At 38.0% G+C, this 25,751-nt stretch overlaps 9 protein-coding genes across 9 annotated transcripts in view; 5 read left to right on the top strand and 4 right to left on the bottom strand.

The window, feature by feature from the left end:
- Position 1: 1 nt before the first annotated feature.
- BATDEDRAFT_88102 (transcription regulator CYC8) lies at positions 2–2,636 on the bottom strand. Its single transcript, XM_006678634.1, has 9 exons — positions 2,577–2,636; positions 2,126–2,262; positions 1,771–1,920; positions 1,508–1,687; positions 1,313–1,405; positions 1,088–1,244; positions 911–1,004; positions 682–813; positions 2–575 (listed from the first exon to the last, which is right to left on the bottom strand). Exons 1-9 carry the CDS (start codon positions 2,620–2,622, stop codon positions 32–34), a joined length of 1,533 nt encoding a protein of 510 aa, XP_006678697.1. The 5' UTR covers positions 2,623–2,636; the 3' UTR covers positions 2–31.
- Positions 2,637–2,876: 240 nt separating this feature from the next.
- On the top strand, positions 2,877–3,212 carry BATDEDRAFT_7674 (uncharacterized protein; the record flags this gene model as incomplete). Its single annotated transcript, XM_006678253.1, has 2 exons — positions 2,877–2,957; positions 3,066–3,212. Coding segments are annotated over 2 exons (228 nt in total), but the record flags the coding sequence as incomplete, so codon positions are not given.
- A 3,922-nt stretch (positions 3,213–7,134) lies between these two features.
- Positions 7,135–10,093, top strand: BATDEDRAFT_35019 (uncharacterized protein; the record flags this gene model as incomplete). Its single annotated transcript, XM_006678526.1, has 12 exons — positions 7,135–7,192; positions 7,536–7,681; positions 7,790–8,042; positions 8,109–8,245; positions 8,307–8,353; positions 8,431–8,560; positions 8,649–8,712; positions 8,815–8,973; positions 9,090–9,211; positions 9,281–9,471; positions 9,536–9,803; positions 9,978–10,093. The coding sequence occupies 12 exons, from the start codon at positions 7,135–7,137 to the stop codon at positions 9,996–9,998; spliced, it is 1,596 nt and encodes a 531-aa protein (XP_006678589.1). The 3' UTR covers positions 9,999–10,093.
- A 607-nt stretch (positions 10,094–10,700) lies between these two features.
- On the top strand, positions 10,701–12,670 carry BATDEDRAFT_88099 (uncharacterized protein). The gene is made up of 6 exons (XM_006678728.1): positions 10,701–10,974; positions 11,227–11,308; positions 11,482–11,874; positions 11,978–12,198; positions 12,292–12,474; positions 12,553–12,670. Exons 1-6 carry the CDS (start codon positions 10,718–10,720, stop codon positions 12,650–12,652), a joined length of 1,236 nt encoding a protein of 411 aa, XP_006678791.1. The 5' UTR covers positions 10,701–10,717; the 3' UTR covers positions 12,653–12,670.
- A 137-nt stretch (positions 12,671–12,807) lies between these two features.
- Positions 12,808–16,445, top strand: BATDEDRAFT_88179 (uncharacterized protein; the record flags this gene model as incomplete). The annotated part of the gene is made up of 8 exons (XM_006678727.1): positions 12,808–13,073; positions 13,208–14,357; positions 14,471–14,671; positions 14,737–15,129; positions 15,220–15,351; positions 15,431–15,682; positions 15,793–15,996; positions 16,116–16,445. The coding sequence occupies 8 exons, from the start codon at positions 12,808–12,810 to the stop codon at positions 16,443–16,445; spliced, it is 2,928 nt and encodes a 975-aa protein (XP_006678790.1).
- Positions 16,446–16,860: 415 nt separating this feature from the next.
- On the top strand, positions 16,861–18,899 carry BATDEDRAFT_24658 (uncharacterized protein; the record flags this gene model as incomplete). The annotated part of the gene is made up of 6 exons (XM_006678448.1): positions 16,861–17,247; positions 17,416–17,766; positions 17,828–18,068; positions 18,163–18,262; positions 18,398–18,498; positions 18,532–18,899. 6 exons carry the CDS (start codon positions 16,861–16,863, stop codon positions 18,897–18,899), a joined length of 1,548 nt encoding a protein of 515 aa, XP_006678511.1.
- Positions 18,900–19,208: 309 nt separating this feature from the next.
- BATDEDRAFT_24657 (tubulin-binding prefolding complex subunit YKE2) lies at positions 19,209–20,016 on the bottom strand (the record flags this gene model as incomplete). The annotated part of the gene is made up of 4 exons (XM_006678447.1): positions 19,209–19,311; positions 19,421–19,545; positions 19,725–19,795; positions 19,959–20,016. 4 exons carry the CDS (start codon positions 20,014–20,016, stop codon positions 19,209–19,211), a joined length of 357 nt encoding a protein of 118 aa, XP_006678510.1.
- An 833-nt stretch (positions 20,017–20,849) lies between these two features.
- BATDEDRAFT_88097 (uncharacterized protein) lies at positions 20,850–22,164 on the bottom strand (the record flags this gene model as incomplete). The annotated part of the gene is made up of 1 exon (XM_006678633.1): positions 20,850–22,164. The coding sequence occupies one exon, from the start codon at positions 22,162–22,164 to the stop codon at positions 20,965–20,967; it is 1,200 nt and encodes a 399-aa protein (XP_006678696.1). The 3' UTR covers positions 20,850–20,964.
- A 1,984-nt stretch (positions 22,165–24,148) lies between these two features.
- The window catches only part of BATDEDRAFT_24655 (uncharacterized protein), a gene marked incomplete at both ends in the record, with an annotated part of 2,741 nt that continues 1,138 nt past the window's right edge, over positions 24,149–25,751 (bottom strand). Inside the window, 3 exons of the mRNA XM_006678446.1 lie at positions 24,149–24,990; positions 25,078–25,204; positions 25,366–25,728. Coding sequence (XP_006678509.1) covers positions 24,149–24,990; positions 25,078–25,204; positions 25,366–25,728 — 1,332 coding nt within the window. The remainder of the gene's footprint in view (positions 24,991–25,077; positions 25,205–25,365; positions 25,729–25,751) is intronic.

Here is a 25,751-nt window from a genome sequence, read left to right as displayed (position 1 = left end):
ATTCAGATTCAATCCATTGTTTTATTCAATATTATTTCTTACTATATGGCTCAGCAGTGTGATACCTTCTTTTTCCATCATCCATTCCATGTCCTTGCAGCGGAGGTGGTGGGCCATTCTGTGGATCCATTTTCATCCGACCGTGTTGTAATGGGTGTTGTGAATGTTCCTGGGAATCTCGAACTTGAGGAAGTTGCTGGTGAAACTCGGCACCCCCCTCATTTAAAATAGGTCCAGCGGATGCATTGTGCATTTGAATATGAGATGGCTTTGTACCAAATTGTAAAGGCTGTTGAGGATAATTTTCAGAATCACCACCAGGTATTTGTCCTTGCTGATAGTGTGGGGATGGACCTGTTTGAATTCCACTTACAACTGGATAACGATCGTGTGATGCAGGTTGCTGAGGTTGTAATGCTTGAACAGGAGCACCACCTGTCTGAGAGTTGCGCAAAAGCTGTAAACGTTGTTTGATTTGCACATTCCCTTGATCAAGCTCTAGTGCTCGCGTGTATGCATCCAATGCATCGGCAACCTGATTGTTGCACGATTCATACAAGGTCCCCAAGTCATACCTGCATTAAATACAATTGAAAGTTGAAAAGCAGCATACAGTGCGTTTACAATAGGATTGTTATAAACGATGAATCATTCGATAGATAAAAGCAACTGGTTACTTACCAAACCTCACTAATGTACGGATTAAGTCGAATGGCACGACTATACGCATCCAAAGCATCTGAATATTGATTGATTTGATAGTAAAGAACACCAATAGAGCACCAAAAGGTAGGATTCCGACCATCACGATACCTATATTATCATCCAAAACGACCATGAAACAAAAGTACCAAAAATCGAATGATTAGTCAATTCAGAGATGTATGCAATTCAAAAACTTGTTTCTTACACTGCTTGTTGATACGCATCGTAAGCATCATTATACTTTTGTTGTGCCATATAGCATCTGCCGAGCAAGTACCATGTCTGTGCATCAGCAGGATCTAAACAAATCAATATTAGCACAGAATTTTAAATCTACATGATCAAGCATATAAAACTCTTTCAAACTAGAAATGAACTGTACCCGAGTCAAGAGACTGTTTTAAGCATGAAATGGCACGCTCCTGACTACAGAAAGGTGTGCCAGACTGATGAAAAAGCCATCCCAACTGCTGCAAAACCTTGGCGTGCTTTGGATTTTCACTCAGTACTTTTTCATATGCTTCCTTTGCCAATGTGTACTAAATATTATTGCTAGTGTCAGAAATATGCGTATAATCAAGTAGCAGTTCCAACTACAAACACCTGCCTCTTTCTGCTGCTCATACAAATGACCGATTTGAAACCAAATATCAATTTCCGTGAGAGGACTAGGCGGGCACTTTAGAATATATTTAAAACACTAGCATACAATATATACAGTATGAGTTAAAGATAAGCCAAAATAAAGTAGCTTCTAATAATAAAAACCTGACAAGTATCTAAAGTATATAAAATAGCTTACGTCGAGAGATAAATCAAACTTGCGTTCCTGTTTGTAAATGATTCCTAGACGGAAATAAATCTCATTCGCCTTTTCAAAGGTAGGATCCATTCGAATAACGGCAGAAAATGCTTCCTCGGCGAGTTCGTACGAGCCATACCTGTCATAAAGAATTCCAATTCCATACCAAAGCTTTGGCTCCTAATGATCAGACCAATCAGTCAGGACTGATCAAAAAAGAATTTCGTATAACACAACATGCAGCGGCGGTGCTAATGAAATACCTTTGGATCGGGAAGATGATACAATGCACTCTGATAGGCGTTGTAAGCTTTTTGCAAATCATCAAGCATCAGATAGCAATGGCCGAGCGCACCCCAAATTTCGCCACTTGTTTCATTAATCTTCAAGATGCGTTGATAGTAGTCGGCAGCCTATTCAGATATAAAGGGCAATCCCAAAAAAAAGATTCAATAAATAGGTGGTTAAACAACGTCAACAACTATTGCACAAAAACAAAGCCATGCATTCTAAATTCTGCTTGATCAGCAAAGCCATCACTCCAATGGTTATAAAACCAACCCAGATTTGCGTACAGTAGAGATATATCGAGATTTTACGAGGTTCAATCTATCCTACCTTTCCATACTGTTCCAGCGAGCGACAAAGAGCAGCAATGAGTGTAAGTGTTTGTTCCGAAAACGGATTATGACGCAAAGCAGATTCATAGGATAAAACAGCACGTTCAGGCTCCATCATAGTTTCTGCCAACTGGCCTGCAGGACCAATAAAAACATCAAGTATAAAGTTTCGTGACATTGCATTCAAGTCCAATGAAAGATTCATCAAAATACAGTTAGCTGAACAGAAAACTCCAGAACATCAAAAGCGGTCCATTCATTTCAAGCCGTCTTTGAAGCAAAGCAATAGTGATTGCAGTCAAATGTGTCATGTAAAAGCTCGTGCAAGCAGTTTCCACACAACTCCAAAAAATGGAATTACCAGCAAAGCTGGATGAGAATGTCTTTTATGCTGCAGTTCTAAAAACACTCCAAAATACAGTTGAGCAAGTTTAGAGAGCATTTATTACCTAGCTGTAGCCAGGTGCGTTCATTGAGCAACTGTAAGTCTTGCATTGAATTGATGGTTTATGAAGCTGTTTTATCTTTAGTCAAGACAAAAACTGGCAAGATCTCGCCTAAAATTATTCTGATTTTGGCCAATTATTTAATTGGCCAAAATCAAATCATTGTCGATTCGGTCACTGCTGTTTGTTCTAGACATCTACAACATACTCCATGGTGGGCGTGGCCTCTTGTTACTGTTGATGTCTTACTATCTTGTACTAACGCAGCTCTATTTGTTCTTGACATCACACAAGGCAACTACCTCGGACAGACTGGTTGGAAGTACTCTTCTCATCATCGCTCTATTGGTCTTTAGTTATTACACTATTTGGGTATTTCTTCTGGTAAGACTGATTCAACCTCTGCATCAGCATTTGACATGATTCTACTCGTTTCCTTGGTGTGTTGAGAATTGCTTCAGATCTAAACTAAATCATATTTAATGAATTTAGCCTTTTGTACGTCCCGATCATGTACTTCATGCCTATTTTCTAGCTCCAGAATGGGCCATTCGGATTCCTGTTGGCCTACTTGTTGTTGGGTTTTCGGGGATTTTTGGATTTATTTCATTGGTATTGCTTCAAAATGGGAAAAAGAAACAAAGCTGATCAGACACATGTCGACAGCCAGATTAGTCGCCGTCCTAATCGTCGTTATTCGCGAGGCTCAAGCTCGAGTGATCGACGGAATGCCTCCTGTATGCATAGTGATCATGCGCATAATTTTAAAATGTGAATCAGTCTATTCTTGCATAGTGAGACAAACCCATTTAAATACACTCTTTGCACATGTCTACTTTGGGTTTGTCTAATCAGTTGGCAATGGTGTCTCACCTCTTCACCCATTTTTGGGAAATTGGCAATCATATTTGTGATCTGCAAGTTTGGAGAAATGTCATAAGGTCTATAAATGATTAGACAGAAGATTAGCTTCAGTCAATATTCAATAAGCAAGGTCTCAGTCACAGACCAACAGCTGTTGAATGTTTAAAAACTCACCTAATCTGAAAGTTGGTAATCATTAGAATTACATCGCCCATCAATACAAACTTTTGCAAATTGATAGTTGTATCGATTCGGAAATCCCTGTGCGACTCGTGTGTATAGAGCAAATCTCTCAAAAACACTCCACTAAAATATCACAAAAATTAAACACATGTCGATTGGTCATCCAATTGCATGTCCAATATGAACAGATGTGATTCAGTCAAACACTCACAGATACGGAATACATGGTAGACAGCTATGCTTGAGTGCTGCACGATAATTTGCTGATGACTTTTCTGAACTCATGAGTCGCTCAAGTGCTGCAAATTGTGAAACTCCTGGCTGGTCAGCAACATACTGTCGTGTGTATTTTAGTCGAGAAATTGAAGATGAATTGATACCAGCTATGACAGCCATAAGACTGTTATAGTTGTTGAAGACTTTAAGCCACTATATCATATACAAATTATATTCGACAAACAGTGTAGTCAAAGTAAGTGTCAAATAAACCCGTAATACCAACACTACTAAAAGTTTGAAATGTGTCGCAGTAGGCTACTGATATAGGATTAGATCTTACCTGACAAATACGCATAAACTTGGCAATTGTTTTTGCCCGTGTTTTGGGCTCGCTTTCTGAGAGAATAGATGACATTACCCTAAATGTAATAGAAACGTTTGTAAAAAATTGTATGGCATGTCTTAATATGCACCTATTCCAGTAGCCATTATTTACCATGTGGAAATATCATTAAACAACTGTACACTTTGAGCAACTGAAGCAGCGTGTTTTCCTTTATCTTTTTTACTCCATAAATGGTGCACCAAATCTCTAGGCTTGAATCCCCAATTAAATGACAATCGCGTCCAGATACATCAAAAAACAATCAAGGGTTAAATTTAAAATGTAAAGCAATGGGTATCTTGAAAATAAAACGGTACCTTGATACATCGAAAACAATTCCATTCCATAAGACACAGTTGTTGAGCAATAATATCGCTTTCGTTCTCAAGTATAGCTCTTGATAAAAATGTTAAAGTCACACTAAATGGGAGCTGAGAAACAAAAGGTTTTGCATGAGTAGTCTGGGAAGATTCAATGCGTGCTGTAGAGGCAGATTTGGCGGCACTGATGTCAGCATCGGTTGATCTGTGAAGGTCAAAATGAGACGATATAGACAGTCCACTCAGATCAAGTTCTTCAGCACTCATGACATCAAGATCGGGTACACCCCAATCAATCATGTCGTTTTCCGAGATGCATGCAGGTAATGTTGACAGTAGCTGCCCAATACGTTGGGAAATTGCAGAAAATTCGGTACGACTTGAAAAAACATCCAAACAAACAAAAAGAGTAAATCTCATTTTTTCAGAATGAAAGTCTTGCGGATAGTTTGTGATCCAGTATACAATGACATTGCAAACTCTGTAAAATTAAAGATATTTTGTAAATATTTAGCAAATGTATATAAAAGGCAAATGAAATTAGCAAGATATACAATCATACCTTAATTGAACCGGATGGATTGATCCAGAACGTCCCTCACGTCGCATACTGTTCAAAGACTGATTCGAATAGTCAAACAAATCAAACCTATCCAATAGTCTATCAAGAAATTCACTTGGACTGAGAAATTTAGGGAAAAGAATCAGTATCATTTTAGTAAACTCCATATCTAGATTCAAATAACTAAATTAGTATCATAATTAGCGAAATGATTAGCACAATACCCCGTATAAAAATAAGCTTTTACCATGAGTATCTTCTGAAGTAATACGCTCAATAATATCTGTAACAAGATAGCCTTCATATAATCTTCTTCGCTCCCCAGTGGAAGTAAACGATCCATTTGAAACAGATGTGTGAACACTATATTTGACAAAATCAGTTCCACAAACACAAAATACACCATCAATAATTATTGCAGATTAAAAATGTACATAATCAATAAAACTGACCTGGAACCATGCGAAGGAAGATCAGAAAAAGATCTTGCAAGACTATTTGAAGAATATGCCTCATCTGTGCTGATTTTAGGACATTCTTTTTGTATCTGTGAATTAGTGGAAGCTAGCGTATGATTTTCTTCAGAGTGTGATGTAGGCTGGATTTGATTAGAAACGCTGCAATCATGGGAAGGAATTACTTGTATTGCTATAGTTGAGTGTATCAAACAACGTGTCAGTGGCAAAATAAAGTCAACATATGACTGTCAATGTTTTTAGAAGCATAATTACAATTTTTGGGATCGAATAAAACATTGGTTGGTGGTTGGTATAAATTATCTTTTAATTTGTGAGATGGAGAAGCAGACACGCTTTGAGATTGAACCTGTGATTCAGAAAGGTATTCTTTACTCCCAGAAGTATTCTGCATTTGAGCACTTAATCTACGCATTGTTCGCAAATACTCTTTAAAAGTGTCTTGCTCCAAATGAGCATCATCATGATGTTCCTTGACTGGATCTTGTTGAGTAGTATTTACAGAAAGATCCACTGGATGAGAAGATTCTGTCGACAACACATTCAGATTAGCAAGGACGTGTAGCATTGCATATCACAACCATCACATTTTAAACGTTAGATACCAGTAATTTTAATGGCATGTGTGACGAGATCACGACAGACTGCTTCAAACATAGACTTTTGGTCATCATCTTTACTACTGTCCAGATTAAATTCAACAAATGTTACACCGAATACAGATGCAAGCTTTTCTCCTAGCTTGTAGTCCACTTGACGTTCATTGTCAAGTGATCCTGCATTGCAACCTAATAATGCAACAGGAATTCCGAGTTCTTGTATAATATCTTTGTAAAACACCAGTAATTTTTGTTAGTGCCATGGATTGACAGCTTAAGCGGAATAAAAGCTTTCAAATGGCACTGGATTGCATTTGATACCTAACAGCGCTGGCATACTAAAAAATGTAAGGCGATCGTTGATGTTATAGATCAGCAAGACAGCACCGTATTGTTTAATGGACTATAAGAGATTCAATCAGATTTAAACTTTGTATTAGCCGACTTTAAACTTGGACATGTCTAGCTTATACTAATCCATACTACCTCGTTAGCAACGCTCGACTCTATTCCGACGTCGCCCTCGTGCACAAGTTCAAAAGATACCGAACACTCAAAGTTTTGGGTTGAATTGGGGTTTCCATCAAACGTATATGACACAGGATCTACAAACATGACAACCAGTCAGTCTATACTATTTTGGTGTAGAAAACAACCAAGACTCAATCAACACTACTCTGCAGGTTCCATTCCGGACAGGCCAATTGGTTTAAAATCTGAGTGGAGAGAGTGGAATCTGAGCTAATACAGCAAATCGTATGGCTTTGTAGCACCATGATATAGTCTGATAATTGTTCTGAAATGGTCGAATCGAGCAGTTGAATCTCCGCCATCAATTCTAAAGCCGTGAATGGCAGCAGATTAATTTGGGGTTCAGTCGGTAAATATGGGGTTTGTTGGAGAGTAAATTCCAATTAAATTGCTTCGGCAGTTGACTCGAACTTGTGTCAACGATGAGCATTACGAGTGACGAAGTCAACTATTTGGTGTATCGCTACCTTTTAGAGTCGGGTAAGCTCACAAATTCTACTGTTGAGTCGTTAGAATCACTTTTACTTGCAGCTTTATTGACAGCAATCTGACTGTTTCGATGAATTCGACAAGCATTCGTTCATTAAGCTTGTACAAACACTTCAGATACCTCAGTGCAGAGAGTAATCCGGATAGAATGCGCTTTTTGTTGTAAATGAATGTTTAAAGTACTTTTAAATAGATTTGAATCTACTTGAAGGATAACTGTAATGTCTTGTCAGCTGGTTCAACTTTGCTGCTTTGGATATTCCATTTCGTTGGCAATTATTGTTATTTAATACCATATCTAAACATCTCTACTTGTTTAAATATGGTTATACAGGATTTACGCATTCCACCTTTTCATTTCAGCATGAAACTGCAATTCATCGAGCCGAAGTCAAAGGCAGCAGCGTCAGACCTGGTGCATTGATCAGTCTTTTGCAAAAAGGACTTCAGTATTTGGAAGTGGAAACCCATATTCAAGAGGTAGTTATCTGAATTATCATTGAATTGTGTTGATTCTCATCCTGTTTGCCGTTGTATTCAACTCCTAATGCATTCGTACGTTGAAAAATATCGTCTGGATAATGTCAGAACGGCAATGAAAAGCGATGTATTGCCCCATTTACACTTCTCGGACCGCACGAATGTCAAATAGTACCAAATGATTTTGAGGATGATTTTGAAGAAACGTTTGGTGGAAATAGACGAGGGAAGCGTAATGATGATCTGCAATGTTCTAGGCGTGAGCGGAGAGATGAGCGCAAATCGACAAAGAGGTCGGAGAATAGGGAAAAAAGGCAAAGAAAAGAATCTATTACTATTGATGACAATACAGACACAGCTAGTAAGAAATCTGCTTATATCAAAGTGTTTCAATCAACTGACATGTGTGCTTGTTTTTTTGATGCAGCCTCGCAGAAACACGAAGGCTTTGGATCTAATGAAGTAGAGCGTGAAATTGATATGGATATGGACACATCTGTTGAAGCTGTATCTCATCACTTTAATGCTACAGAGATCCAACTACTCATTGGCCATCAAGCCGAGGTATTTGAAAGTTTTGTTGTTTACGACTCAGCCTTGATTGCTAATTAGACATGACTACTAGGTCTTTGTGTGTTCATGGAATCCAAAAGAAGCATTGCTTGCCACAGGGTGTGTTGATATGGTAGAATATGTATGTTTTTTGCTTGAATCAAAAACTGACTACTTAACATGAACGTATTCGTTAGATCTGGAGATGGCACTGCTCGAATTTGGAGTACAAGCGAAAACACAGTGTCAAACTCTCAATATCCGGTGGTGCTACAGCACAGTTCTAGTTCTGGAGAAACCAAAGACGTCACAACTTTAGATTGGAGTGTAAGTATTTGAATCTAGTTGGAATTTGAACTTGATAGTCAAGTATCATTAAAAATAAGAAATATACATTTTGGTTGCTATTTAATAGCCAGATGGTGTATTCCTTGCGACCGGGTCATATGATGGACTTGCGCGAATTTGGCACAAGACAGGTAAGTTTAGTTTGTGCTCTATTATTTTGGTGGTTTACATGGAAGCTGCTTGACTAGAGTACGTTTTGGTAAAACATATTTACAAATTATTGATGAATTCAGGGACAATCAAGTTTACCATGCATAAACACCAAGGGCCAGTGTTTTCTTTGAGATGGGGTAAAAATGGTGATCTGTTGCTGAGCGGCAGTGTTGATCGCACTGCAATTGTATGGGATGCAAAAACTGGAGAAGCTCGCCAACAATTTCAGTTTCATTCAGGTATGCACACTATTTGTACCCGTTGATTCTTGCTTATACATTTTCTAATCTTGGACATCCATACTCTTTTACTTGTTTATACCCAACTGCTTAATACGGTTATTTACACTTGCAAGGACCAACTTTGGATGTGGACTGGAAAGATGACTCGACATTTGCTACGTGTTCCACTGATAAGCAAATATATATTTGCCAACTGGGGTCTCTCGAGCCTCTTAAGCATTTTACCGGGCATGAGGTGAGAATATGGCAATGTAGTGCGTTTTAGCTTATTTGCAACACCTGTTTATAGTTTATAAAACACTAGGGTGAAGTAAACGCAATCAAGTGGGATTCGAACGGTACTTATTTGGCATCATGCTCTGACGACCACACTGCCAAAGTCTGGAGCCTTGATCAAGACACTCCTGTTTGGGATCTGGTGGGTCACCAGAAAGAAATTTATACAATGAGATGGAGTCCCCGCTCGGCAGAGAACAACAAGCTTTTTCTTGCCACGTAAGTGATTCTATGCTGCTTGTATGCATAATTTTAAACTAATTGGCAATACTTTTGTATTTAGAGCTTCTTTTGACAGTGAAGTAAGGATCTGGAATATTCAAGACGGCACTTGTATGTATGTTTTGACAGGCCACACCGATGCTGTATATTCAGTATCGTTTAGTCCCGACCTGATGTATCTTGCAAGTGGGTCTTTTGATCATTGCGTGTTTCTATGGTCATTGAAGGATGGTGCCCTTCTCAAGACACATCAAGGAGGTGGAGGTGTTTTTGAAGTTGGATGGAGTCACGTTAGCAACCATATTGCAGCATGTTATACAGACAAAAAGGTAGGTTTAAACATGTTTTCACTCTAGTTACTTTTAAAACCACTTTACAATCTACTCGGACAGTTATTTGAAGTTGAATTGTTTCATCAATTCAGAAACTCCATTTTTATGACTTGAATATTGTTGAAATGGAAGCGTTTTAACCATTTTAATATTTTTACAATCATGATACAGGTGATTGTATTTTCCGTTTAAACTAGTATGAGCGTAGATGCGCAGACAGCACATGAGCTACAAACTTGATTTTATTTGATGAGCAAATAAACTTGTAAATTTCATTGCGGCCAATGTATGTAATTGAATGTGCAAAAGTTGAAGTGCCAGCACTGGTAGTGACGAGTGATGGATCTGTTAAAATGCATGATTTCCAATGCGCATAATGTTGTATAAAATTAATGACCACATCAGTCTTGACAAATCCCATATTCTTGAGAGTTGTTTAATCTCTGAATAGTATGACAGTGATTAGCATGTATAGTTGCAATTATTAATTTTTTGAAGTAGATTGTATCCGAGTTTTTAGAATACAAGACTGTATTGACAAGAACGACTAAAATGGATGAAATTAATGATTGACAATGTAGGGTCAAGTTAAAAGGATAAAAAGATGGTCTGATTTTGTATTGATCAACTGCAGTTGGTTAGTTGTGAATACAATTGATTTACAGTCGAGATGTTTACGATTGGATAGTTGAATTTTGGATAAACTCGATGCTCAATGAAATTGATAAAAACAGCAGCAGCGATGACAGTTTATGGCCCAGCGGACAGTTGCAAAGTTGTCCGGAAAGAGTGAGCCATGCAGATAGGGGACGATCACCCTAGTCGCAATTTCAACCAAACTACTTGGCAATGCTTAGAGTCATTTTCAACCTTTATTCCACTCAACAACAGTCAATAAGACTGCCCATTTCATGTCATCCAATATTAGTAAAGGCGATAGGAGTGGAAGTGCTTTGGATATAGTAGCTAATGCTGATGCTACCAATGGGTCAGACCAAGAAACAGAAGTCTTGGATGAAGAACCTCGTAGCATTTTGATGGGTGTCATTGCACAGTTGAGCAAGGGGATGGACTTGCATCGAGTGACACTCCCCACTTTTGTATTGGAGCCAAGAAGTATGTGTGAGCGCATATCCGACTTTTTAGCACATCAGACTATCATTCTCAGGCAAGCTTATGCATTCTCCTTGTCTGTATCCTCCATAACTATCTGATGAGCGGATAAAGCTTGTCAACTCTTGTGCAAATGTGTGTTTTTGATCTATCATGCAAGTCTTGCTCACTACAATCAAAAACTCTTGACTATAAGAGTAGTATAACTCCCGTCGTTTACATTGCTTTCTTTATATGATGATTATTGACCAACTTGGTATGAATCCCAACCGTGTTTCTCTTGATATTACAATCTTATTCTAAACAGCACATCCAAAAAAGACGATCCTATCGAGCGATTCATTGACGTGCTAAGTTACTTTTTTTCTGGTTGGCATATTCGACCAAAGGTAATCTACCAATCTGGTCTTGTTCCTGAAGCATTCAATTTAGACTTGTCATGACTGCATCAAAATAGACTCGATGTAGTGGATGATTAAAGAGTCAAATACACTTGTAACATTGCAGTTGATTCAGCGAGTTTACCATAGTATTCGCTCTAATATTAAACTATTTATTTTAGGGTGTAAAAAAACCATTTAATCCAGTTCTTGGCGAGATATTTCGTTGCCATTGGAGCTTTCAAGATGCCACAGAGTCGTTTTTTGTCTGCGAACAAGTATTGCATCATCCACCTGTATCGGCATACTTTTTTTCCAGTCCTGAAAACGATGTGACCATCACTGGAGAACTCAAACCTCGTGCTCGCTTTCTAGGAAACTCTGCAGCAACCATAATGGAAGGTGGCTCGACCGTCACGTTTCCATCGCGTCCGGGAGAATCTTATGATATCACATCGCCAAACGTATATGCTCGTGGTATACTTTTTGGCACAATGTACATTGAGCTTGGTGACACTGCTATTGTTCGATGTGCAAAAACAGATCTGATTTGTAACATCGAGTTTAAAACCAAGGTGATTTGTTGGGTTGAAAGCATCTATTCATGCTGTAGAGTATTAGCTGAGATGGTGTACAAGTAGACTTACTGTGGTGATCCGATATTGCAAATTGTACTAGGGATACTTTGGAGGATGTGAGAGAAATGCCATAGCTGGAAAAATCAAACGGGAGAGTACTGGGGAAATACTCTATAAGGTATCTGGCTGCTGGTCAGAGCAAATATGGCTGCAGTCTACCAAAAGCGGTGATAAAAGAATGATATTCGATGCCATTTCTTCAGCACTTGTTCCAAAACAAGTAGCTGACATCTTGGATCAAGAGGAGTTTGAATCCCGCAGGTTAGTTCACCTTGGTTACTACCTGAAATTTTCGAGTTACACTGCAACACTAACCATGCTAACATTCCACTGAATGACTACCCTACTTTTTAGATTATGGCAACACGTAGCCAAGGCTGTCACGGATAGAGATCTTGACATGGCTACTTTAGAAAAGAGCAAAATCGAAGATAACCAACGCTTGGTCGTCAAGGACAGAGAAGCAACATCACAAGTCTGGGAGCCCAGGTTTTTTTCCCCAGATGGAGAGAATTGGAAACCAAAGTTTATGGAACAGTAAGAAACCATCAGTTTTTGATTTCAGACATTATATAATAACATGAGTGCCTAACGTGAATTCCAATATTCTTGTAGTATTCCTACCGAAGCAGGCTTGGCAAAAGAGTGGCTTCGAGAGACTATTTTCTCCAAAGCAACCACGGATATGCATGTACACTTTTGGTCCAATAAATGATGCCATGATTTTCTATCCATTTGGCGCCAATCTTTCAAGTCCAAAATCAAATTGTGCAATGAAAAAGTCACGTGTTTAGTAGTCTCGAATCTGAATTTTTTAATATTAAAAAACAAAAATTTCTTGATTTGCAGTTGAACTTGAAAAACTAGAAAATGGGAGTTAAACTGTACCAACGCTACAAGTCTCTGACACCGTTTGGGCTAATTACCTCTCCTAGTGCAAATATTCTCTTTGACACATCGGCATGCAGCATTTCAACTTCTGGTGGTGCACAGCACTTGTATGCACCACAACTACACTCTATTGGAGTAATTCATTTAAAGCAAGGAATTCAGATTGCTACACTTGCAGATGAATCTTCCTCGGCACAACTTACTCGCCTTGTTCTTGGACCTGCTGGAAAATTACTGGCTGCCGGGTAAGTTTTTCGATTCAGTACTGGTGTGATCGCATGTTTTTAGATTATAATTGATTGGCAATTTGAATTCATTTTCTTTTATCAATTCTTGGTTCTGCATCATCGATACTGTTGGACGAATTGAAATCAAATAGATACTCGGACGGATCCATTCGTATCTGGGACACATCATCAAAAGTTTGCATGGTCACCTTCAATGGACACCGTGCTTCTGTCACTGCACTTGCCTTTGATGCACTTGGAACACGTCTGGCATCTGGCTCAAGCGATACCGATATTGTTTTATGGGATATTGTTGCAGAGTGCGGTATGTTTCGTCTTCGTGGGCATAAAGACCAGGTCTCTTGCCTTCGATTCTTGACTAAAAACGGACTAGACCACTTGGTTTCGGGCTCAAAAGACTCTCTAGTAAAATTTTGGGACCTCGCTTCCAAACACTGCGTGGAAACTTTAATTACACACCGTGGAGAGGTTTGGGCTTTAGAAGTATCCCCCACAGACGAAAACCTTTTGTTCACCGGTGCTGCAGATGGTCAGATTCGAGTTTGGATTATCAACGCAAAAGCCTTGTCTGAAAAATTAGATCCTGTTCGCTCTGTACCCAATGCATTACAAACTAATGCCAACTCCATAATAACCGATATTGCAAACACTGTCGAGTTTCTTGGAGTGATTGAACGCCAAAGTAAAGAGCGGATTGTCACTCTTAAAATGGACACGCATGGTCAATATATTGGTGTTCATGGAACAGATAGGCTTGTGGAAATATTCAAAGTACGATCAGATGCAGATGTTTCCAAGATAGTGGAGCGTCGCAAGCGCAAGAATCGGAAAGACCCCAATTTTACCTCGACTGAAGACAATTCGACCAATACCATTGAAGCAACCATGGCCGATCGCTATGCAAAAGTTGCAACTATTCGATGCACTGCCAAAGTTACTTCCTTTGATTTTGCACCTACTTTGATTGTAGGTGCAGCTATCAAGTCGGAAATGCCTTTAAAACTAGTCTGCTCACTTTCAAACAATTCAATCGAGGCATATGATCTTTCAGGCATGACTGGCACTACAAAAAAGGAATCTGTGCCTCGCCTTGTTTCTACAGTGGATCTTGCTGGTCATCGCTCTGACATCCGCTCATTGGCCCTTAGTTCTGACGATGACCTGATTGCAACCGGATCAAACGATCTAATTAAAATATGGTCTTCCAGAACACGACAATGTCTTAAAAGCATGAGTTCGGGCTATGTACTTTGTCTAGCATTTCTTCCAGGAAACAAACATGTAAGAATTTAAAAGAGCATCTACTTGATATATTTCAATCAGGAAATTTCACTTTAGCATAAACTTTACTGTTTTAGCTTGAATAACTGATTCTTTTATTGTCGTAACTTTAGCTTGTGGTTGGGACAAAAGCTGGCGAGATTCAACTTTTTGATTTACCCTCATCGTCGCTCATTGAAACTATCCAAGCACACGAGAGTGCTATCTGGTCATTAAAAGTACGTATGGATAACGGCGGTATTATTACAGGATCTCAAGACAAGCAAGTCAAGTTTTGGGATCTGCGCATGAAACAGGACGAGTCGTATTCCAATGTAATATTGAAAACCATAGAAATTATTCAAGAGTATTGCCTATATTTTAATGCTTGTCTTGATAGGTTGCCAAGCGCGCTACACTGGTACACACACGCACACTTAAGATGTCAGAAGACGTTTTGTGTGTTCGACAGTCTCCCGATGGTCGTCTTCTTGCTGTGGCTTTACTAGACAGCACTATCAAGATTTTCTACTATGACACTTTGAAATTTTTCTTGTCACTCTATGGACATAAACTTCCAGTGGTGTCTATGGATATATCTTTTGATAGTAAACTTATTGCCACCGCATCATCTGATAAGTCTGTAAAGATCTGGGGATTGGATTTTGGAGACTGTCATCGCAGTTTGCACGCACACGAAGACTCTGTTATGGCCTGCCAGTTTGTATGGGGCACTCACTATTTGTTTACAGCAAGCAAAGACCGAACTGTAAAATACTGGGATGCCGACAAGGTGAGACAACTATGGATGTTGTTTTAAATCAGCAACACTTGGCATTTTGGCGTATAGTTTTATTAAATAGCTAATCCATTTCAGCTATAGTTTGAACAAATTACGCGGTTAGAAGGACATCACGGAGAGATCTGGGCTCTTGCTGTTGCCAAATATGGCAGCTTTATTGTCACTGGCTCGCATGATCGCTCTATTAGAATTTGGGAAAAAACAGATGATCAGGTTAGTGTATATATATTACCAACAATCAATTGTCAGATATAGATTCGAAATTTTATGATGCTAATTTTGTATCTACTAGTTTACTCTTGAAGAGGAGAAAGAGCGAGAACTTGAACTAAGACAAGAAATGGAAGCAAATTTAAACAATAGAGACGATCAGGCTATTGGGTCAGAAGCTCCAGATGCAGAAAGTGCCGAAAAAGACTCGGCCTTTCAGGAGGTTGGTGTTGCAGGATTCAAAGCCACTGATACATTGAAAGCAGGAGAGAAAATTATCGAAGCTCTTGCTGTTTGGGAAAAGGAAAGAGGCGATTTTGATAAATATGAAAAAGTACGTTATATTTGATTGAAATTCTTGGTCAAGTATACAGCTCAAATTGCAATGTGCCAAACTTTTGTTTTCATTGGTGATGCCAACTCAATTTTTATTTGCTACTTTAGTTGCGACTTAAGGATCCAAATGTAGCGCCTCCTCCTCGTAGTCCATTTGTAATTGCGCTTGGCCGGCCAGATATACTTCCAGAAGAATATGTTTTGCATGTGATCACGCTAATTCGGTCCAGCCAGATTGACGAAGCACTTTTAGTATTGCCCTTTTCTAACGTCATAGATTTGTTAAAATGCATAAGCTTTTGGATTGAAAAGGTACAACACTTTAGTCACAACCTTGGGTTAGTGACTATGTTACCAAACTCGGTTGTGTTTTTTGCTATTTGGTGTAAGCAATCACTTGTTTGATGACTAAAGTTGTGTACAATATTTAGGGTTGGAATACGAGACTGACAGCAAAGATTCTGTTTTTCCTATTACAAACTCATCACCATGAGATGACCAGCACCCGTGCTCTACGCCCTGTGCTTGATAAGATACGTCTTTTGACTAGGCAAGGCCTTGAGCAAGAACGCGATCGGATTGGTTACAATGTTGCAGGAATTAAATTTCTTCAGCGTGAGCATGAAGCCAACCACTCTGCCTTTTTTGGCGAAGAAAGCACTGATGGCCCAACTGATCCAGTTGTATCTGATAAAGTTCAATCCTTGGATACGTCAACGTTGAAAAATAAAAAGCGTCGCCATATCAAGGTTGTCTCGTAATATCGACCTTGCTTGCTGGAATGCTGCTCTCTTTGGTTTATGACACCAATAAATCTAGCTCATTTCTTCATTTTATTTCAATGAGAATTATCAGCATGAGCTACGTGAAATAAATGTCTTGCTCTAATGCTCTTGTTTTATCGATGCAAAATCAAACTATTATAAGTAGGAAAACATTTAGATGGAGACCAGCATTTGGATTTAATTTGACAAGGAATAATATTTATACAAACATATTGTTCAGTTGTTGTGCAGCACAGATGAAAATTCAAGTTCAATCGCATGAAATCAAGCCTGAATTACGAATATTGTTTTCAAAGTTTGATAAGCCATGAATGTGTTAATCAAGACATTCAAAATATTTAATCTGAATAAACAACTATTTTTGCAGTTTGAATCTTTAATCCAACATCAAATGTTTGAAGCGTTTTTAGCACAACCAGGAAACCGAAGCATCAATCGACATCTGCACGATACTCTTTTGCAGACTGTTCGTATGGAACTACTTGGCTCTAAATCACCCGACCAAGCTGCTAAACTTGTTTCTTTTCTATTGCAAACTTGGAGAATGCCAACTCTTAGTGAACCCATACCCGGCCGAGCAACTGCGATTGAAATGGCCTGGAAAACTGGAATTCATATTTTGAGATCCAAGGCTTCATCTCGGGATTGTTTAGAGGAAAATACTATGCAAAGCGACCTTGCTGTAGAATCTGATGAGCACACAACAGCTGCAGAAACAGAGATGGCTAAAAAGATTATCTCGTTTCTTTTTTCAGTCACTACAGTTGAATCTAAGCAAGTATGTCAATATGTTATTCTAGAGTTATATTTATCATCATTCGATCATTCAGTTTGAATCATTTTGATTATGCAGCGTGCTACTATTTAAAGTAGTGTAGTCTATTTCCCAAGAAGCATTTATCCAGCACGATGTCGATTATTAACTCGGTACCATCTTGATTTACAGAAAAGTCGGGAACTTGTTCTTGAGTGGGCCTTGTATTGTATTCGATTTGGTAATTTGAAGCCTGCATACGAACGGCTGGAGAGGTATATTGGATCAACTGCTACTCGTTATTTTGAATTGTGCTACGTAAAATTCACCGCTCATTATATCTTTGGTAGTCTAATTGCCTTGCATCCATACAACGAACACTCATTGCTAATTGGTTGTGCTGGAATCATATCCTTTCTTATATGGAAACAAGAAGGCAGCTATTTGACAGACACGCATTTTTTCCGTCAAGCAACATCCCACTTGGAAGAAAGTTTATTGTTGGATCCTACTGCAGATATGTTTTCATTATTATTGGAAACTGTAAGTGTTGTTTTTGTATCAACTGAATTTTCAAGCTTTGTCTAATACCATATTCCTTCAGATGTATAAATTTGATCATCAATTTGCTACTTTGGAAGCACTACTGGTTCGTATGCATATCAGCAACCCAGACAACCCGAATACTGCAAGACGTCTATTGGAATTTTATCGAATGCCAGACCAAGAAGATATTTATAAACAAAAATGGGTTACGTATGCCGAAAAATTGCTAGAGCTTGATCCATTAATGGATCCAGCTGTAGCCCTCGAGCCTCTCGTATCGTTTTACAAATCAACAAATTGTGAGTTTTACCTTGTATATTCCATATCTACTGCTTTATATTTTTGCTGCGATTATATAGTTTACTTATTCTCCGTTTCTCATGTCGGATACAGCACCAGAATCAATCGTTAAAATTCTATCCAATCGACTGGATTATGGTATGGGGACAACTTGGATGTGGGAAGAACTATGCAACCATTTGGATGCAGATAGGTAGATTAAATTTTGGATACTTGATATGAATTTGCATTTACTATAAGATCAAATGTTTGCCAATATCATGCTCCGCACCTTATTGACTCAGTCTTTCAAATCATGCTTCTTCAATAACTAACCATACCATGTTAGTATTGATCCGAATCATTGGGAAGATCGCATACAATGGTGGCCTGCGCTGCATTTTTATGAAACCCCTCCACTTGTGCCCCAAGAGCTTTTCGACTATTTAAGTGAGCCAAATTTTTGATATGTTTTATGTCGAGTTCAATTTATTATAACTCTACCAAATCGCTGTGGTGCTAAAGTATACATTAAACTGTCAATAACAGAGCGTCGTGGTATTCAGCTGCAATTTGCCCAGAAAACTTTCAAGACTGAATGGCTTTATAAAAACCTTGGAATTCCTTGGAATCTCGGATTTGAAAATCGTCAATTCAACATTAAAACCATCTTGACCAAGAGAATCTCGACTTACCAAAAAAAAAGTGGTATTTTTCCTCCACTAAAACTAGCTACAAAACTTCGACGAATGCCACCGAAAAAAGAGTCCTTGCGTCAAAGTACTAGAATCAGTGATAAGCGTCAAGAGCGACGTAGTAGAAAAGCTAATGCTGCCAAATCACGCAAATAGGTTTATTCCTGGATCGATACATTCCAGTCTGCTAATAAAGAGCGAGTATGCTTGACGTTGAATTTCACAATTAGTATAAATTTAAAGGCTGCATAAGCTCAGTGTTGAGACATGCTAATGGCTTGTTTTATCGAGTCGGCATCAACCTTTGCTCTAATCCCAAGATTCTATTCAATTTATGGAGCAGCAAAAACCGCAAGTGTCATACACTGAAAACGGCATGTTCACTTGATCTAACCTAAAACACCTAATCAGATATATCCCAGCATGTATAATGTACAACGTAAATAGCAATAGCTGCTAAACTGTTCACTTTTTAATATTTTGAGCCATGGTCTGTAGCTTAACAACCTCGAGCTTCTTTTTTTCTTGCTTCTCTTCCAAATCTTTGATCTGCAGCTCCACACGCTTACTGAGTTTTTACAAACAGATGATAAAGTTTAGTGTTAATGCATTGAAATCAAAGAATAGATGTTCAAAAATAGCGATGATAGGCAACGATCTGGCTAAATAGTGCATACATTTCTCCACTGATATACTCAATGCGCTTGGAAACGTTCCCTACAGCTTCCGGAGTATCCTGCTTTACAAGAACCGGGCCTACTAATTTATATATGGTGGCATCATCCTTGAGAAATTTGAACTCCTAGATCATTTATGTGTAGACAAGGCCTGTAGTATCAGCAATGTATTCCAATTCCAAATCACGGTATTTCTAGATACATATGGCAAGGAATCTCCTGCATATTTCCAAACTGGTGGTGTCATACTGTACAAGCGACAGTTTTAGACAGCTAAAGGTTTGTAAGTTGGCAGAGTACGCACCTTTGACACCTCTTCGTTCTCTTTAAGCTGAGACTCAAGCTGTGTTCTGTTTTGAACAGCTTTGAAGTAGTCTGATTACAAAACAAAAACGCAGGGTCAGTTATACCGTCAATACTGTATTAATCTAAAAGTCAAGACTACGTTTTCAAAATAATACTAATGTGCACCAAGTTCAATTATAGTAAAGCAGTGTCATGCACTTGAGATGCAGTCAAGGAAAACAGCAGAAAATACCTTTTTGTAAAGTCTGAAAAGCAGTGACTTCTGTTTGCAGCTGCTGCTCTAGTGACATGTAGATGGAAATTGCTGTCAACTTCAGCAACTTGTCCAAAGCAAGATAAATGGAATTCACGTGATATTATACTGACTCGTTTCTTGCAACACATTTAAAGATTGGCACAACTATTGAAATACAATCAGAAATCTTGCTTATTAATATAAAGTGTTGGTGTGTAATAAACAGTCAGTGACATGAACTCATTGATAATTTAGTGTTATTGTTGGTGGTGATTGACATGCAAACAGTTGCATTATTGACATGTATCATGATTGTTGTTGAAGTAGATCGCGATCGTATCCGAAATTCAAAATACAATAAATGAGTGTAGAGTTGTATTGACATTGACAGTCAAACACAATACATGAATGTGGGTTCAAACTTGGTGATCGTACAATGTATGATTACTAAAAGTGTACAAAGTGTAGATCCAACACTATAGTCTGATTGTGTGTTATATGATGGTTGTTGTGTTAATTCAAGAATCGACAGTGTTTATCCAACCAATACAGCAAATATCACCACTCAACTCAACGGGTGATCGTTTAATGGCATGTTATTGGACTGACAATTCCAAGAGTCAATTTAAACAATATTTGTAATATAAAGTTTGGATTACAATATACATTCAAGGTTTCATTCCTGTACTGAAATGATTAAATAACTGCAGCCATATCACTCAGTCATACAAATATGTACCAATCAAACAATCACAATTAAACTACACACTTTGGTAGTATACATGAAACATTGATACCAATTTTTTAGCCGATAATCACTGTTAAATGCTGTCTGGAAATGTAAAAACAACGATTTATTAAAGATAATCAATCCAGGTCAAAATATTTATAACAGAATAATGGGTAGTTTATTAGTTTGAAATATTAGGAGTTTTCTGTGTCAGACTCATACTTGATGCTTTAAACGGACACGTAGTAGTATAAGTTGAACCGTCTGTCGTTTTTATTTAAATACATCTAACAAATCATCATCATCAGTGGCCATCTGAGTTGGCTTTTTGACAGCAGAGTAATCTTTAATCACTTTTGCCCAGACCTGATTGAATTCCTTGTCAAAGCAGTTTTCGATTCTGTTCCATCTGCCGTACAACTTTCCATGAGTAGTAACAATTGAAATGTTGAATTCTGCACTCTTGTTTTCTTCAATCGCTTTGAAAAATAAGGAACAGCAATAACAAGGTCGTTCTGACACTCCAATATAAAGTGTTGTAGATTTACAGCAATCTTTGGCAGTCTTCAAGATGGCCAATTCAGCGTGACAGTCAAGTGAAATAAATTGGAATTGTGGTGCCAAAGATTTGAGATATATGTCTTGCTGATGTCGTTGAACCTTTTTCCACACGAACGCAATCTCTTCGGATAGTCTAATCATTTTCAATAGACGAACCGCCATTTTTCTGGCTGCTTTCGAGATATCTTGTGTAATGCCGTCTTTCATTGCTCGAAGAACCTTTCTATTGTCCGTGATCAAATCCATCAATGCCCCAACGTCGTCCAAGGTCAACCCTTGTTTAAATATCAGCTCGGTCATAAGCTTGGATAGCTCCTCGGGTAAGTTGTTTTCTTTGAATAGTGACTCTAAGAGCTCCAGACGATTCGGAAACTTTTTGAAAAAAGTACATATTGAAGGCTCCAGAACCTTTTTGAATTGTTTAATAATATACGACAAGTGACGGGGAAAGAGTCTGGCTGCTATTTCATTGACTGGTTTTAAGTCCAGGAACATATTGATGATCTCTGTGGTTTCTTGCTGTTGAGAATCAGTCATTGGATCATTGGTTGCAATGTATAATTTGTTGTGACCCATCGTATCCACAAAAGAAGAAACGACAGTACAGGTGAGTTCTTCACTCCTAAGAGTAAATGCGAGTGACTGCCAGAAATGAAGCGGATCTCTCTTGCTCCATACAATGTCTTTTTTTAAAACCATTTGAACAGGGTTTTTGAGCTGCTCACAAAGTAGCTCAAACTCTGCTTTAGCTCCAGCGGTATCAGAAAACGGACTTTGGTTTGGTGATATTTTTGTAATTGGTGAAGCCTGAAGATGTTCTGCCTGGGGAATATACTCTACGGCATCGTCAGTTTCTTCGTTGCTGTTCATTAGAAGTGGATTTTGGTTTTGGGAAGAGTTGGTTGTAATCATTTTGTGAAAGAAAATAGTCACAGAACTGTTTCAGTTTTATCTCTTAAAAACTAATAAACAAGTCCGAATGGATGGTTTCCAGTCATTTAATGAAAAACAAGAATATTTTAGCCATTATTGAAAATGCAGACGACCAGCTTTTATCCAACTTTGTTAAAACTGTCAAGTCAAACAGCAAAGAGAAACCATTGCCATTTCCTGAAAAACAACGGATAAAGACTCGGAATCAATCAAAACCAAAGAATGTATTTTATGTTGAATCGAAACCTGTTACTGCTGATAGAAATGGAATTCAAAAAACCAATATTTCACTGCCAAATTCTTACTCAAACGAGCTGACCAACTGCAGAAGAGTATAAATAAGCTTCAAAGGAGAAATCGGTGGATATGTCAAGTGTTGATGGTATTACCGAGTATATTATTTTCAAGTTGGAACAAATCAAGTTTGAAAATCACAATATATTGGTTCATTATATGCAAGTAGCTCAAGGCTTGAAAATGCCAATGCAAAAACCATGAATTGTGTTTAATGGAAAGCTAGTTTTTACGGACAAGCAAGTCTTTCCAAAGATGTTGACCTGACCAAGATTGCAGGATCCGCTTTTAAGAGCCATCAGGGCTTTCTGTTATTCATGGAATCATATTCCAGATTTGTTCATAGCGATTTAACATACAATCAGATCAAAGAGAATATAGGCAAGTTCAAAGATTCAAATGTATTGCCAATATTCCAATGGTCAGTGCGATTGTAATTATATGCAAAGTTATTTAATACATCAATATACTGATTGACTTTTCTTGATTCCTGGTATTTACTAATCATTCTTTCAATGGTTCTATTAAATCGCTCAACCAAACCTTGCTTACTGTGATCACCAGAATTGACTGATGTGACGAACCCTGTTCTGTCTCGATAGTGTTCCGAGTTCGTAAATCACGAATTCGATCCCATTATCAGTTTGGATGAATATTGTCATCCACTCAATAGAAACTAGTTTCATTTCCTTTGTGGTATTTGTTTTACTTTTCAGTACAACTACGAATGCTCTTTGGGTAAATGCATCAATTTTGCACAATAGATATTTCAAGCCAGCATTACATCTGGAATATTTAGAAAAATCAATCAAATCAACTTGCCATTGATCATTCACTGAATACACGTTGATTGGACTAAATGTCTGACTGATTTTAGATTTTGAATGGAGTTGATGGATTTCTTGTCGCTCAAGGAATGGCTTGATAAGTTTTAAGCTGATTTCTTTAAGCTTAAGGTTTAATTTGTAAGTAGATGTGAAACCAGTTTTTGTATTGTAGTAAAGTTTATCCATACTCTGCAATAAGAAAATAAATCTTTACAATTCGGTTGGAAATGTTTTAAAACCAACTCGGCGTCTTTTGCCATTAAACGATTTCATTCCTGCTTTGGTTCAGGAATACGTGTTCATCTGATTCTTTTTAGCTTTGAATCCACCAACAAGTTTTTGAGTAGCATTATCATTTAAATACCTTTGCTTTGTTACCGTATTTTGCTTCTTGTTGATGTTTTTAGAACTAAACTTGTTTGAATCACAATAGTATCTTTTACTGGTTAACAATATGATACAATCTTCATATTCAAGTTTAAATAGTCCAGAAGTTCTACATTGTACAATTTGTTTTCCAAAGCATCGTCTCTTTCTAACCACATATGTTTTGTCAGTTTGAATTGATCAAATAGATGTGGTTTTACTATTTGCTTCAAATAATGTCCCGAGATAGCAAAATGTGTCAAATTTGTATCCATTACACAGTACTGAAAGTCATGCCAGTCAATGTAGCAATCCATAAAATCATAATAAAACAGAAATATTTGTAACGTTGCCAATCAGTACACTTGGAACCAGCGTGGACTGACAGACTTTATTTGGACAGTGTTTTGTTGAAATGAAACTCATACTTGATTCAAGTCTTGATGACTCAGTGGTTTATCGTCTCAGTATTCTTGTTATAGTCGACCAACAATCTTTACTGTCTCGTGCTTCAAGAAATCTGTAATGCATTTGCCATAGGAAGACTTTCCCATCAACTTCATCATTTCTCCACGTAGTTTATAATCAGGACTTGTATCTCCGGCTCTCCTTTCATTAGATACTTGTTGAGCAAACGACTTGAATGGTGCTTTACGTTCGTACTTGACAGCATATGTGATATTTGATACCATCAATCCGTGTTCAAGATACCATTTCAGCAGTTTAGTAGGAAACATTATCTTGTTGCCAAACATACTCCCAATTAGTTTCTTACTCTTGTAATTTGGTTTGACCTGTGCTTTTGTGTCGCTGTTGAGGTCTTTGTATTGAATCTCTGTATTTTTGAATATCGGTGGCATCTCTGCAAAATATTCCTTTACATGCTCAGGTACAGCAATATCACATTCAATCTCTCCAAAAAACGATCCATTCATAACATCTTCCAGTATATCAGGATACGGTTCAATCATTTTATGCTCACCACAAGGCATATCTTGACTGAGGGCCCAGAGATACAACGCATTCGCATCATATCCAAGAATCTTCTGACAAAGCCTGCCTCCTCTTATTCTTGTCTTGTTCCTCTCGTGATAGTGATGAAAAACGATACTTGGACCACCCACAAGATTATCTCTGTACTTTTGATACAGTTCTTCGTTTCCTTTGAACAACTGAAACTCACATTCGTTGGCTTTTGTGTTCCAAAGATATTTCAAAGTAAGTCCAGGAATGGAAATGCCATCCTTGTGCATATCGAGATTCAAAGACTGGAAGAAATTGCAAAGCTTCTTTGTCGCTTCCACGCCTGGCTTAACATCTAAATTGTTATAATCCATTAGCAACTCGTACAAATTTGTATACTCAGACTTTAATTCAATGTGTTGTTTAGATGAAATTGCTTCACCTTTTAGGCCATTGTAAAACCACTTTTTGGATGGAATGGGTGAATGTTTGAGAAGTTGGATGACATTACCAGAATATTGCTTCAGTTCTGGATGCTCATCAGCGTATTTCGTCAAGTTTTGGGTTACCTTGTATGGAAATATCCCCTTTTGTGAACTTCAGTGTCAAATGCCTTCAGAAACTTTTCTAATGAGGTATTTGGAGCCAGATATGCAAGAATGTCTTTGAAAGTAAAGGAACCATTAGATATCATTCTGCATTTATTGTTGCATTTGATGATGCCATTTACCTCCTCGTTTGTTGGCATCCTAAACTCGCAACCCCAAACAGACTTTACATCGTATCCCATCTGCTTCAACTTTGCCTCCTTTCTCATCGTCTTCTCATACAACACGTTCATTTTGTCTCCTGTAAGAGGATTAACATCATCCGGGTGATAACACTTTCGGCAGCCGTGAAAGAAGCATCCATTGAATTCATAGACTGTGTTTGTCTCTCCATCATACCCATCAGCATTGTATCGTCCAATTCTTTTGCTTTGTTCAATGTTGCGTCCCAACTCTTCCTCAATTGAACGAATCCATAACTTTTCACTCTTTGATACATTTCCGTGTTTCTTGTTATATTTCATCAACACTTGTGGAAGGTATTTCTTTATAACATGATATCATACGA

Source organism: Batrachochytrium dendrobatidis, assembly GCF_000203795.2.
Source record: "Batrachochytrium dendrobatidis JAM81 unplaced genomic scaffold BATDEscaffold_5, whole genome shotgun sequence".
NCBI classification, from domain to species: domain Eukaryota; kingdom Fungi; phylum Chytridiomycota; class Chytridiomycetes; order Rhizophydiales; genus Batrachochytrium; species Batrachochytrium dendrobatidis.
Note: the sequence above shows the minus strand (reverse complement) of the source record. Positions and strands in the feature narration are given on the sequence as shown.